This window comes from Salmo salar, chromosome ssa14 (genome assembly GCF_905237065.1).
Source record: "Salmo salar chromosome ssa14, Ssal_v3.1, whole genome shotgun sequence".
Taxonomy (NCBI): domain Eukaryota; kingdom Metazoa; phylum Chordata; class Actinopteri; order Salmoniformes; family Salmonidae; genus Salmo; species Salmo salar.
The window spans coordinates 22,195,232-22,209,217 of NC_059455.1; the positions used below are offsets into that span (position 1 = coordinate 22,195,232).

Consider the following 13,986-nt stretch of genomic DNA (forward strand, 5'->3'; position numbering starts at 1 on the left):
CAGGTCGAGAGATACATTTGAGGTGACAGACAGTGACATTCAATACCGCCTTGCACACTCTTCCCTGCATCTAGCTGATACAGGGTGTGATTATTAGTCCAACAGTTGCAAACGAGAGTTTCTATTGGACAAATTCAGATATGTTTTTCCCCGTTTTGTTCCGTTTGCGTCCGTTTAAGAAACATTTTGCAACAGAATCGGCAGAATGAATACACTCCTGATCACGTGAAAACAGAGTTCACTCTCATAACAGCCATGTTGTATTCCTTCTTTTCCCTTTGCTTTCCCTTGTGGACTTCAATGCACAACAAATCAGCTGTATGTGAACAGGCGAAAAATCTTTCCAAGCCAAACCTCTACAAACAGCCTACATCGTTGTCACCATATTAGCTAAAGTAACGTCATAGTCAACATAGCTAATATAACTAACACGTGAGTAAACCCGTTACAATCATGCAACTACTTTAGTAAGCAGTTACACCAGCGGGCTCCGGTGGCAATAAATTAGTAATACCAAAAGCTTACCTTGACTTGGAAGAGTTCCAGTGTTGTGTTGGAAAGTCATAGTATCCCCTCTGTTTGAGCAGGGTGTTTCAGTAGACTAAACTAGTTAGCTGCATTCGCTAGCTAAGTAAGTGAAACTGAAAAAAATGACAATCTCTCTATTTCTCTCTTGCTTCTACTTCAATTTGTTCAAAACTGTTCAACTATTGTCTTTCTCTTTGAGTCAACTACACACCACATTTTATGCATTGCAGTGTTAGCAAGCTGTAGCTTATGCTTTCAGTACTAGATGAATTATCTGATCCTTTGAGTGGGTGGGCATCATGTCAATTTATGCTGAAAAATCTCTGATAGGCTGGAGGACATCCTCCGGAAGTTGTCATAATTACTGTGTAAGTCTATGGAAGGGGGTGAGAACCATGAGCCCCCTTGGTTTTGTATTGAAGTCAATGTACCCAGAGGAAGACGGAAGCTAGCTGTCCTCTGGCTACACCATGGTGCTACCCTACAGAGTGCTGTTGAGGCTACTGTAGACCTTTGCAAAATAGTGTGTTTTAGTTAGTTATTTGGTGACGTGATTATATTTAGCATAGTTTTAACTGAAAAGGATAACTTTTTAAGTGTTTACAGTTAAACATTTTATGAAATTCACTGAGGAGAATGGTGCTCCCCTTCCTCTTTGGAGGAGCCTCCACTGATTGAAGAGGAGTGGGACAACATTCCACAGGCCACAATCAACAGCCTGATCAACTCCATGTGAAGGAGATGTGTCGCGCTCCATAAGGGAAATGGTGGTCACATCAGATACTGATCCACGCCCCTACTTTTTTTAAAGGTAACTGTAACCAACAGATGCATATCTGCATTCCCAGTCATGTGAAATCCATAGATTAGGGCCTAATTTATTTATTTTAATTGACTGATTTCCTTATATGAACTGTAACTCAGTAAAATCTTAGAAATTGTTACATGTTGTGTTTATATTTTTGTTCAGTGTAGTCATGATAGCCAGATAATGTTAATGTATTACATGATATCCCCCATTCTCTGATCTTCTTGGCTCTAGATATATTTTCTCAGAATATTTTTAGAATGTCAATTGTCTTTCCTTCTTGGCCTTGATAAAATAAGCTCAAGCTCAGTTTGGGCTTGTAGCATTTCTGTGGTATTTTTGTTACATATGTACAGTATGTCTCCACCTCCTTGCATAGCAATATCTTTTTAAAACTGTAATGTTGCCCTGAACTGTCTGTGCTAGTTTTCTAAATGTGTGATATTTAACATTAAGGTGTTAAAGTCAAGCCACAGTCATTTAAATTAACATAAATGGAGGTATTTTTATTTAATTTATGAATTTACTTGATAAACACAACAGTGTAAGGGTGGCTGTAGGGCTATTTCCTCGAATAGATAATGTAACAAATAGAACAAGCTTGTGTGAACGCCCACAACTCTTTGGTCTCTCGGCCTCCCAATGTCATGGCAATAAGACAAAGACAATTAAGGTGTAAATATGTCCACAACATCTCAGAGGGAGTTGGGTAATTTTCTACCCTCATTTGGCTAATTCCCAATTCACCCCCAAATTAGAAACCTTAATGACAACCAATAAGCCACAGATGGTCAAAGTTTAGGATACACAAGCCTTCTGATCTTTGTGCTTCTTGTGGCATCGTTTTACATGCCAACTATACATTACCTTGCCAGATGCTTTTGGCCCAAGGGGGTGATCATGCCTATAACTAGAAGGTCAGGCCTTTGTGGTGCATTTAAGGGAGTTCTTGCCCACCTCTACACTCTGAGCGTGGGCCGCTTAGAGACTCAGGTAATCTATCCTGGGATGCCATGTGGCAGATGTATCCTACTGCAATTTGTCTTCTGAAGTTGACATATAAAATTCCAAAGGTACTCTTGAGAAAAGCTGACAAGCTTCCACTGTTTAAAGAGCTAGTCGACTCACATTTGGTGATTTGATTTTAGCAGTCATCTATGGTCCAGGAATTGCTGTAACTATAGGCGTTCATAATTTTTGCTACAGGCTCTGCTGCAATGGGTCGATCCAGTTTAAAAATGTAGTGTAGACTAGAACTTAAAATGGTTGTAGAGTTCACTCAAATGATGTAACGCCCTGGCCATAGAGAGGGGTTTTTTGTTCTTTATTTTGGTTAGGCCAGGGTGTTACATTGGGTGGGCGTTCTATGTTCTTTTTCTAGGTTTTTTGTATTTCTTTGTTTTGGGCCGTGTGTGGCTCCCAATCAGGCACAGCTGAAGTTCGTTGTTGTTGATTGGGAGTCACACATAAGGAGCATGTTTTTCCTTTGGGTTTTGTGGGTAATTGTTTCTGTTTAGTTTTGTACCTAGCAGAACTGTAGGCTGTCGTTCATTTTCGTGTTTTGTTTAAAGTGTTTCTATTAATTAAATATTGAATATGAACACTCACTCCGCTGCGTATTGGTCCACCTTTTCCGACGATGACTTCTCTGTTTCATCTGACGACGAAGACAGCCGTTACAGAATTACCCACCAACAACGGACCAAGCAGCGGAGGAAGGAGAAGCGCCAGGAGAGGAGCGTTCAGGATTCGTGGACTTGGGAGGAAATCCTGGACGGGAAAGGTCCATGGGCTCAAGCTGGGGATTATCGCCGCCCGCAGTGGGAGATCGAGGCGGCGAGAGCTGAGAGGCACTGGTACGAGGCAAGGGAGCGCAGCAGACACGAGAGGCACACGGGGAGATTGGCGGAGTCAGGCGGTAGACCTGAGCCAACTCCCCGTGCTTACCGGAAGCAGCGTGGTACTGGTAAGGCACCGTGTTATGCTGTGGAGCGCACGGTGTCTCCAGTGCGCGTGCATAGCCCGGTGCGCTACATTCCAGCCCCCCGCAAGTGCCATGCGAGTGCAGGCATCGAGCCAGGGCGGATGGTGCCAGCTCAGCGCGTCTGGTCTCCAGTGCGCTTCCTCCGTCCAGGTTATCCTGCGCCGGCGTTGCGTACTGTGTCTCCAGAGCACTGGGAGGGTCCAGTTCGCCCAATGCCTGCTCTCCGCCCATGCCGGGCCAAAGTGGGCATTCAGCCTGGAGTAAGCATGTCGAGCGTACATACCAGAACTCCAGTGCTCCCCCACAGCCCGGTTTATCCTGTGCCTCCTCCTCGGTCCAGGCCTCCAGTGGGTTTCCCCATCCTGGTCTGTCCTATGCCTCCTCCTAGGTCCAGGCCTCCAGTGGGTCTCCCCATCCTGGTCCGTCCTGTGCCTCCTTCTAGGACCAGGCCACCAGTGGGTCTCCCCATCCTGGTCCGTCCTGTGCCACCTCCCAGGACTAGGCCTCCAGTGGGTCTCGCCAGTCCGGAGCCGCCAGAGCTGCCCGCCAGTCCGGAGCCGCCAGAGCTGCCCGCCAGTCCGGAGCCGCCAGAGCGACCCGCCAGTCCGGAGCCGCCAGAGCGGCCCGCCAGTCCGGAGCCGCCAGAGCCGCCCGCCAGCCAGGAGCCGCCAGAGCCGCCCGCCTGTCCAGAGCCGCCCGCCTGTCCGGAGCCGCCAGAGCCGCCCGCCTGTCCGGAGCCGCCAGAGCCGCCCGCCTGTCCAGAGCAGTCAGAGCCGCCCACCAGCCCGGTGAGTCCTGTGCCTACGCCTAGGGCCAGGACTCTAACATGTCTCCTCAGCCTGGTGAATCCTGGGTCAGTGCCGCCGGAGCCGCCAGGGACGCCCGACAGCCGGGCGCAGCCAGGGACGCCCGCCAGCCGGGCGCAACCAGGGTCGCCCGCCAGCCAGGCGCAACCATCACCGCCTGCCAGCCGGGCGCAGACAGGGTCGCCCACCAGACCTTCGGCGCGGCCAGGTGCGCCACCTAAGAGGGCGACGCCGAGGGTGGAGCAGAGGCCACGTCCCGCACCTGAGCCGCCGCCGTAAGAAGGCCCACCCGGACCCTCCCCTTCAGTGTCAGGTTTTGCGGCCGGAGTCCGCACCTTGGGGGGGGGGTACTGGAACGCCCTGGCCATAGAGAGGGGTTTTTTGTTCTTTATTTTTGTTAGGCCAGGGTGTTACATTGGGTGGGTGTTCTATGTCCTTTTTCTAGGTTTTTTGTATTTCTTTGTTTTGGGCCGTGTGTGGCTCCCAATCAGGCACAGCTAAAGTTCGTTGTTGTTAATTGGGAGTCACACATAAGGAGCATGTTTTTCCTTTGGGTTTTGTGGGTAATTGTTTCTGTTTAGTTTTGTACCTAGCAGAACTGTAGGCTGTCGTTCATTTTTGTGTTTTGTTTAAAGTGTGTCTATTAATTAAATATTGAATATGAACACTCACTCCGCTGCGTATTGGTCCACCTTTTCCGACGATGACTTCTCTGTTTCATCTGACGACGAAGACAGCCGTTACAAATGAATTAATCTCGCATGTTATCATTGTGGCATTATTGGTCTCATCATCACCCAATTATAACCATCTTAGTAAAATCATTTATTTGCCTATATTCTCTTTTTCCAGTTTCTACTCAAAGTGAGGGTGATTCATAACCCTCTACTGCACATCGTTGCCCTCAGGCAACAGAACATCTTATTGCCCCTCACACCCCCCATGTTATTATTTTTAAATGCCTACACATGACAATATGTGATGACATGTCTGTAAACAATCCAAATGAGATGCAGAAGTTGGTATGATGTAACAATTGGGGCAGGGGGCTTTTTTTCAGGAAACAGAGCAACGTGAGCACATGGTGTGAGCAAAGGGTCAGCTACATTTCATTATTTTGCATGTTGAAATAGAGAACTTGACAATATGTACTTGTGTAAGAACCTACAAAGTAGAATATTTGATAGGTTTTTAACATATTTCGTTTTGATATATATTCAAAAAACATGTATTTTTATTTTTGTTGCCTCAGGGCAACGTTGTGCAGTTAGGCTACCCTTTTGTGTTGCCTCAGGGCTACGTTGTGCAGTTAGGCTACTTTTCAGGGCAATGTCATGTTCAGTGAAAAACATGCACAATTATGTTAAATGATGGCCTTTGTCAATGTTTTTGCCAAAATATTCACTGACACTCACAGGCAATGGACACAGGGACATTCTATCGGCTAAAGTAGCCTAATTGAGCAGTTAAGATCATACCTTCTGATACTGAGGACTGTGAGCTTTAAGACAGTGACATCAAGGAAGAATGGACCCCAGAATCAGGTTTGAGAGGCAGTGAAATACTAGTTTATGCCCAACTTGTATTTTCTTATGAAAATAGTTATTTTTTCTGCTATATTCCACTTAGTAGAAGTTCTGAAAATATCAGATTTTCCTTTGGTGTTTTAGTACCCTTATGCCACAGTGTTGCCCTGAGGGGTAGGAGGTTATAGTGATATATTTGTATTATTGATACATTATCAGAAAGCTTAAAACTTCCAAAAATAGGATGGAATATTATTTTTCATGAAAAACCTAAATGTGTGCAGTAGAGGGTTAGGGTCATGGAATGTCAATCACATAAAACTCAAACATATTCTGGTGAATATGGTTAAGGATCTGAAATACCAAATTCAGTTCTATCCTTATTTTTAGGTATTTCAAGGATTTTGCTTATTTTATTCCAAAATAGTTCAAGACCCATAGGAAATTGTGATTATACAGTGCATTTGGAAAGTATTCAGACCCGTTGACTTTTTCCACATTTTGTTACGTTACAGCCTTATTCTAAAATGTATAACATGTATTTTTTTCCTCATCAACCTACACACAATACCCCATAAGGACAAAGCAAAAATAGTTTTTTAGCAATGTTTGCAAATTTACAAAATATAAAAAGCTGAAATATCACATTTAATAAAGTATTCAGACCCTTTACTCAGTACTTTGTTGAAGAACATTTGGCAGCAATTACAGCCTCGAGTCTTCTTAGGTATGACGCTACAAGCTTGGCACACCTGTATTTGGGGAGTGTCTCCCATTCTTCTCTGCAGATCCTCTCAAGCTCTGTCAGGTTGGATAGGGAGCATTGCTACATGGCTATTTTCAGGTCTCTCCAGAGAGGTTCAATCAGGTTCAAGTCCGGGCTCTGGCTGGGCCATTCAAGGACATTCAGAGACTTTTCCCGAAGCCACTCCTGTGTTTTCTTGGCAGTGTGCTTAGGGTCATTGTCCTGTTGGAAGGTGAACCTTCACCCCAGTCTGAGGTCCTGAGTGCTCTGGAGCAGGTTTTCAGCAAGTATCTCTGTACTTTGCTCCATTCATCTTTACCTTGAGCCTGACTAGTCTCCGAGTCCATGCCGCTAAAAAACCTCCCCACAGCATGATGCCACCACCTTGCTTCACCGTAGGGATGGTGCCATGTTTCCTCCAGATGTGACGTTTGGCATTCAGGCCAAAGAATTCAATCTTGGTTTCATCAGACCAGAGAATTTTGTTTCTCATGGTCTGAGACTCTTTAGGTGCCTTTTGGCCACTCTACCATGAAGGCCTGATTGTTGGAGTGCTGCAGAGATGGTTGTCCTTCTGGAAGGTTCTCCCATCTCCACAGAGTAACTCTGAATCTCTGTCAGATTGACCATCAGGTTCTTGGTCACCTCCCTGACCAAGGTCCTTCTCCCCCGATTGCTCAGTTTGGCCGGGCGGCCAGATCTAGGAAGAGTCTTGGTGGTTCCAAACTTCTTCCAGTTAAGAATGAGGCAACTGTGGTCTTGGGGACCTACAATGCTACAGAATTTTTTGGTACCCTTCCCCAGATCTGTGTTTCAACACAATCCTCAATACCTTAGACCTTATGGCTTGGTTTTTGCTCTGACATGTACTGTCAATTGTGGGACCTTATAAAGAACAGGTGTGTGCCTTTCCAAATCATGTCCAATCAATTGAATTTACCACAGGTGGACTCCAATCAAGTTGTAGAAACATCTCAAAGATGATCAATGGAAACGGCATGCACCTGAGCTCAATTTCGAGTCTCATATCAAAGGGTCTGAATACTTGTGTAAATAAGTAGATTACTTTCTGAAGTAATATAGTATGTCGTTTTTCAGCTAGATACTTTAACTGTAGGGCACACATTTTACATGCCAAGTATGTGAAGAAGTTGAGGTGTAGATGTGGGTTTGATAGCAAATGAAGCAAACCCAATGTTTTTGGCATTCAAAATTAACCATGTAAACAACCGTGTGCTTTCTATAAAAACAGAGTAGTCTACTGTATAGGTGAGGGTTTGAGCATAAAATCAAATTAGCTCATTATAGCAAGCACACAAATGAGCAATTCCTAGATTGGGAAAAAAAGTATTTTTGTCTCCCAGATGTATTTTTACTGATGAACGAGTTTTCATTTCAATAACTAAATCTCTCTTAATTACCGGATAAATGACACTCCAGAGTGTTATTGAAGAAAATAAAACCTGATGCTGGTGTTGCTCATCTCAGGGGTGTTTCAATATGAGGACAACAATAATCCACAAATTGCCTGTGTCCCAAATGGCACCCTTTTCCCTTTATAGTACACTACGTTTGACAAGGGCCCCTAGGGCTCTAGTCAAAAGTAGTGAACTATATAGGAAATGGGGTGCCATTTTAGACGTATAATAGACACTGTAGACCGCAATAACATGCCAATGAGACATGTGCTGCTGAAAGATCACCCAAAAATAAGGTATCATAGAACCAGAGATTGCGATTGTAATGGTGATGGTGCTGTCTCGCTCTTTCCCACCCTGAGAGCTCAATTATGGTGCAGGTCACAGTTGGAAATAAATTGTGTGTCATTTAATCACAGAACCGCTATACAGTTTGCTAAAGCCTTGCTCGAATGCTGGAAGGAGCTCAAGATTACACAGGGAGATCATTCTTAGAACCAGACTTTGTGCCCTCCCTCCCTCTCTGCACCTGCCACTTGCCACTCAGATGTTCTCTTTCTTTTTACTCCCATGGTTATCAGACTAGAGGCTGTGCAAAACCCCATGCAAACTTTATTCTTTATGAATATTGATGACTCCACTCTCTTGTAAGTCTCTTGCAACCACCACATTAATATATGCATGGTGTCTGTGATAGTTTGAGTTATGCAGTGTTTATTCCATCCAGTCCTCCTGATATTCATTGATTGTTTACTTTTCATGTTTCAATGACAGCAAGGTAGGGTAATCCATAATTTACTATTTTCAATTTGGGTGACCTAGCATACTGGAGTTACCTCTGGGTTTATTGACATGGCAGGTGCTGTAATAAAACATAGGGCTGATGTTTTCAGATTAATACTAACAGTTTGTTTGGACCATTGCAAATCCTCACAATATGTGGAGGCAGATGGTGACTGTCTGATCTCATTTGGGGATTTTCATATGATGTGTTTAACTTTTAGGATATGCAGATTTGTCTCTCATATGTTTTTAGACAAATACTGCTGTAGCCTAAGCATACACGTGCATGCCTACTTATTCAAAGTATAATATTTTTTCATTAATAAATATATTTACACTGTAGTCAACAAATACAAATACAAAGGACGACTAAATAAATACATGCTGTAACTGAAGCCTATAATAAACCCCTATGAACGTTTTAGCGCGCAATTAACATTGTCCAATATTGCTCTAGTCTGGTGGGCTCACAGACAGTTGAGCAGAATTACCAATGGCTTAATGTGGACAATTCCAATATTGGGGTCAGTAGTGCTGCGCTTATTTTCCTTCCCCGCAATCACACTCCTAAACTGCATTGAAATGATCACAAATAATCTTTAACCATGTGACAGAGCATATGGGGATTTATGCGAAATAAGAGGCGTTTATTTTCTGCACGCAACAATCCGGAAATGTGTGCTTTGCAAGCGCATCCCCCTTGCTCCTCTTCCTCCTGCGGCAGCCCGTATTGAAGTGAAGCTGGTTTGAACAGAGACGAGAGGGGGATACGAAGCAGCGGTGATGCCAGGCATGATGATGGGTCTGAGATTGCTTTTCTCGCTCGCATGGATTCTTGCCTTCAAAGCTGCTAATATTCAAAGTTTGAATGCCGACGAGGACCATTCCCAAGATTTGGAATGCAAAATGAAAAGCGTCACCGTGTCTGCGCTGCCGTTTTTGAGAGAAAACGACCTGAGCATCATGCATAGTCCATCGGCCTCCGAGCCCAAGCTTCTGTTCTCCGTCAGAAATGATTTTCCGGGGGAAATAGTCGTCGTGGACGATCTAGAAAACACCGAGCTACCCTTTTTCGTCCTAGGTGAGTTCGGATGATACATTCTCAACGTTCAGAATCCTCACTCGCAATGCCCATGCTTCATAACTGTTTATTATTGTTATTAGAAGACTGTTTCCGCCATGTCCATTATTACACGTGAGATTAGTTCATGCAATACAATACACTCTAGGCCTAACTAAAATTCCTCATCATTTCACAGTGTACAGTTAGTAAGCTACATGTCGAGGTAAACATGACGACAATAAGCCTATTTCAAATGCGATTCAGCACTGTAGACCTATGCATGGCAAACATAAACGAGCATAATAACTAGTAATACCAAAATTAAATTGACATTTTACAACAACTTTGCTAGTTTCAGGTTTGTTATGTGCTATCAATTACTAGCATTGATAGCTGAAAGTGCAGGCCGCGAACCTATTGATGATGGAATAGCCACTCACTCAAGTAAAGGAATGTATGTACAAAATATTCAAGCTATTTGCAGATCCTATGACCTCACTGAGATTAATAGATATATGTGTTTACTTGCTGGGAGTGTTAACAGGTGTAGAGCTATATCACTACAACCTGTGATGTTTACAATTTATAGACTAGCCTAGATTGTAGACTCAACTCTTTAGAATAGCCTTGATATTGATACCCACTCCAACAATAATATAAACAACAATACATTTAAGTAATGTTCATTTTCACATGTTCACAAAGTAAGTCAATGGTTTTGAAATGTACCTAAGTCCACTATTATAAAAGGTTCTTTCATTCTCATGGGGAAGGGGAAATAACAGGCAGAGTGGTGTTCTGTTTATAACTCTGGCCGCTGTCCATGGTGCTGATTTGACAGAAAGGACTATTTGAATGGGGTTGTCTATTCACATGGCAGAACAATCTGTGCAGCTAGGAAGTGTGATGTGGGACTAGGTATGCATCCCAAATGGCACCCTATTCCCTGTATAGTGTATTACTTTTATGGGCCCTGGTCAAAAATAGTACACTAAATAGGGAATAGGGTGTCATTTGGGATGTAGCCTAGCTGTAGTAAAGTTGTGACAGGTATTTTTGGCCTATCAGGTTCCCATTGCAGTATCATCCTGGTGACAGAGGTGTCATGACTTCACACAGCCTGCACTTAGTTGAGTCGTCTTGGCAAACATTTGGATCTCAGCAGTATAGTGTTGTCACAGGCCAGTCTTATATCATTCTAATAGTGATATCCAGGGATTGATTTAGTGTCTATGTTTACCGCTAGAATGCATAGCATTCCAAAATTAGCTCTGCATTGGTCCTACTCTTGTTTCAGAGTAGGACCAATGTAGGACCTGTATTGTTACAGGCCAAAATGACATCATTCTAATAGTTATATTCAGCCATTGTTTTGGTATACTGTATGCTTACAGCTAGCAGGAGTAGCATGATTGGTCATACTGCTGTATTAGTGCTTCTTCTGGGATTACAGTAGCTGCTCACTTGTATTCAATTGCTTTTCTATTACTTTTCTATAACATAAGACCTTGCAAGCCAATGTGGATTTGAATTGAATAAACTTTATTAATCCAACAAGGGGAAATTGGATTTGTCTCCAGCAAAACACATACAAATGTTATTGTATTTTAGCAACACACATCAACCAGTGGTTAGAATAATGCAACAAACATAGCACTTAGAAAAAAGTTATGTTTATACATATCTCCGCTGTTTAAAAATAAATGTTAGTCTAAAAGAAATGTGAGATAATGTCAAGATGGTTTTTGTAGGGTTAGATCAAGTTTCTGAAGTGCCTGGCTGGGCTGATGAGACAATGGATTGCGCTGTCAAACTGGAACAGCGTAAATAGGCATTTTAACATCATAACTTTAGCTGGTGGTAACACCATCTGGAATGCAGTTTCAACCAATCAGCATTCAGGATTAGACCCACCCGTTGTATAAATATCTCTAAAGGTTGCCCCATCATTATGTACATGATGTTAGAATGCACTCGCTGTTCCAAAATGTGATTTTTACACAACAGTTAGCCCACGCTGCCCTCAACCAAGACACACGCTCCCTGCTATTTATCTATAGGCTATATTTCAACTTGTCCATTTTAAATTATTTTGAATGGTGTGTTCACATGGAAGTAGCCCTTTCACTGTTACGAACAACTTATGTTTGAGGCTTAGCTGAACCGGACAAACTTCACTCTTCATTGAGAGCCCAAGCACCTCCGCAGTGTTTCCCCAGATCAAGTATGCAGACATTTGCGCAGTCTTGCACAAACTTTTCCCCCTTGGCACATTTTCTGGCTGGCGCTCGCATTGCCTTCATTGTTGTTTTCCTTACAAATAATAACTTTCAACATGTGCGTTAGTCAAAGTAAGTGCCTTATTTTCTGTATATCCTGTTGTCGTTTCTTCTGTAGCATACCGTATGTACACTACTGGTCAAAAGTTTTAGAACACCTACTCATTCAAGGGTTTTTCTTTATTTTTAATATTTTGTACATTGTAGAATAATAGTGAAGACATCAAAACTATGAAATAACACATGGAATCATGTAGTAACCCAAAAAGTGTTAAACAAATCAAAATATATTTTATATTTGACATTCTTCAAATTAGCCACCCTTTTTGGCTTGATGACAGCTTTGCACACTCTTGGCATTCTCTCAACCAGCTTCATGAGGTAGTCACATGGAATGCATTTCAATTAACAGGTGTGCCTTGCTAAAAGTTATTTGTGGAATTTCTTTCCTTCTTAAGGCATCTGAGCCAATCAGTTGTGTTGTGACAAGGTAGGGGGTTATACAGAAGATCATTACTTTAAGACATGGTCAGTCAATATGGAACATTTCAAGAACTTTGAAAGTTTCTTCAAGTGCAGTCGCAAAAACCATCAAGCGCTATGATGAAACTGGCTCTCATGAGGACCGCCACAGGAAAGGAAGACCCAGAGTTACCTCTGCTGCAGAGGATAAGTTCATTAGAGTTACCAGCCTCAGAAATTGCAGCCCAAATAAATGCTTCACAGAGTTCAAGTAACAGACATCTCAACATCAACTGTTCAGAGGAGACTGTGAATCAGGCCTTCATGGTCGAATTGCTGCAAAGAAACCACTACTAAAGGACACCAATAATAGGAAGAGAATTGCTTGGGCCAAGAAACACGAGCAATGGACATTAGGCCTATGGAAATGTGTCCTTTGGTCTGGAGTCCAAATAGGAGATTTTTGGTTCCATCCGCTGTGTCTTTGTGATGATCTCTGCATTTGTATTTCCCACTGTAAAGCATGGAGGAGGAGGTGTTATGGTGTGGGGGTGCTTTGCTGGTGACAATGTCTGTGATTTATTTAGAATTCAAGGCACACTTAACCAGCATGGCTACCACAGCATTCTGAAGCGATACGCCGTCCCATCTGGTTTAGGTTTAGTGGGACTTTAATTTGTTTTTCAACAGGACAATGACCCAACACACCTCCAGGCTGTGTAAGGGCTATTTTACCAAGGAGAGTAATGGAGTGCTGCATCAGGTTACCTGGCCTCCACAATCACCCGACCTCAACCAAACTGAAATGATTTGGGATGAGCCGGACTGCAGAGTGAAGGAAAATCAACCAACAAGTGCTCAGCATATGTGGGAACTCCTTCAAGACTGTTGGTAAAGCATTCCAGGTGAAGCTGGTTGAGAGAATGCCAAGAGTTTGCAAAGCTGTCATCAAGGCATAGGGTGGCTACTTTGAAGAATCTCAAATGTAAAATATATTTTCATTTGTTAAACATATTTTGGATTACTACATGATTCCATGTGTTATTTCATAGTTTTGATGTCTTCACTATAATTCTAAAATGTAGAAAATAGTACAAATAAAGAAAAACCCTTGAATGAGTAGGTGTTCTAAAACTTTTGACCGGTAGTGTATGTATGGAGCATCATTTATTTACTGTTTTATTCACGTTTTCCAGTTCTGGTGACAAATCATGCATTCCTGGGGTAGCAGGTAGCCTAGTGGTTAGAGTGTTAGGCCAGTAACCAAAAGGTTGTTGGCTCAAAACCCCAAGCTGACAAAGTAAAAATATGTTCTCCCCCTGAACAAGGCAGTTAACCCACTGTCCTTAACTGATTTGCCTGGTTAAATAAATTCCAATTATTGTATAGGTTGTAATGGACACATATGATGTGTGTAAAATACTTTCTTGAAGGTTCTACTGATTATGATGAGCTAATGCTAAGCTATTTGCCAGCTATGTGTGGTGCCATGTTTGTTGACATTATACGATGCATTCTGGGTGTCACGTAAATGTCAGACCAAAGATGTTATAACAAAATGAGATGAGGGATGGTTCACTCATC

At 42.8% G+C, this 13,986-nt stretch overlaps 1 protein-coding gene across 7 annotated transcripts in view; it reads left to right on the forward strand.

Annotated features, from left to right (window-relative positions):
* The first annotated feature begins 9,104 nt into the window (after positions 1-9,104).
* Positions 9,105-13,986, forward strand: part of LOC100380755 (astrotactin-1) — a 305,222-nt gene continuing 300,340 nt past the window's right edge. For 4 of the 7 annotated variants that reach the window (XM_014140030.2, XM_014140033.2, XM_014140034.2 and 1 more), the window contains exon 1: positions 9,106-9,679. In XM_014140030.2, coding sequence (XP_013995505.1) covers positions 9,382-9,679 — 298 coding nt within the window. In that variant the 5' untranslated portion in view covers positions 9,106-9,381. Of the gene's footprint in view, positions 9,680-13,986 lie in introns of all 7 variants that reach the window. The other 3 variants (XM_014140032.2, XM_014140031.2, XM_014140036.2) reach the window with 1 other exon arrangement.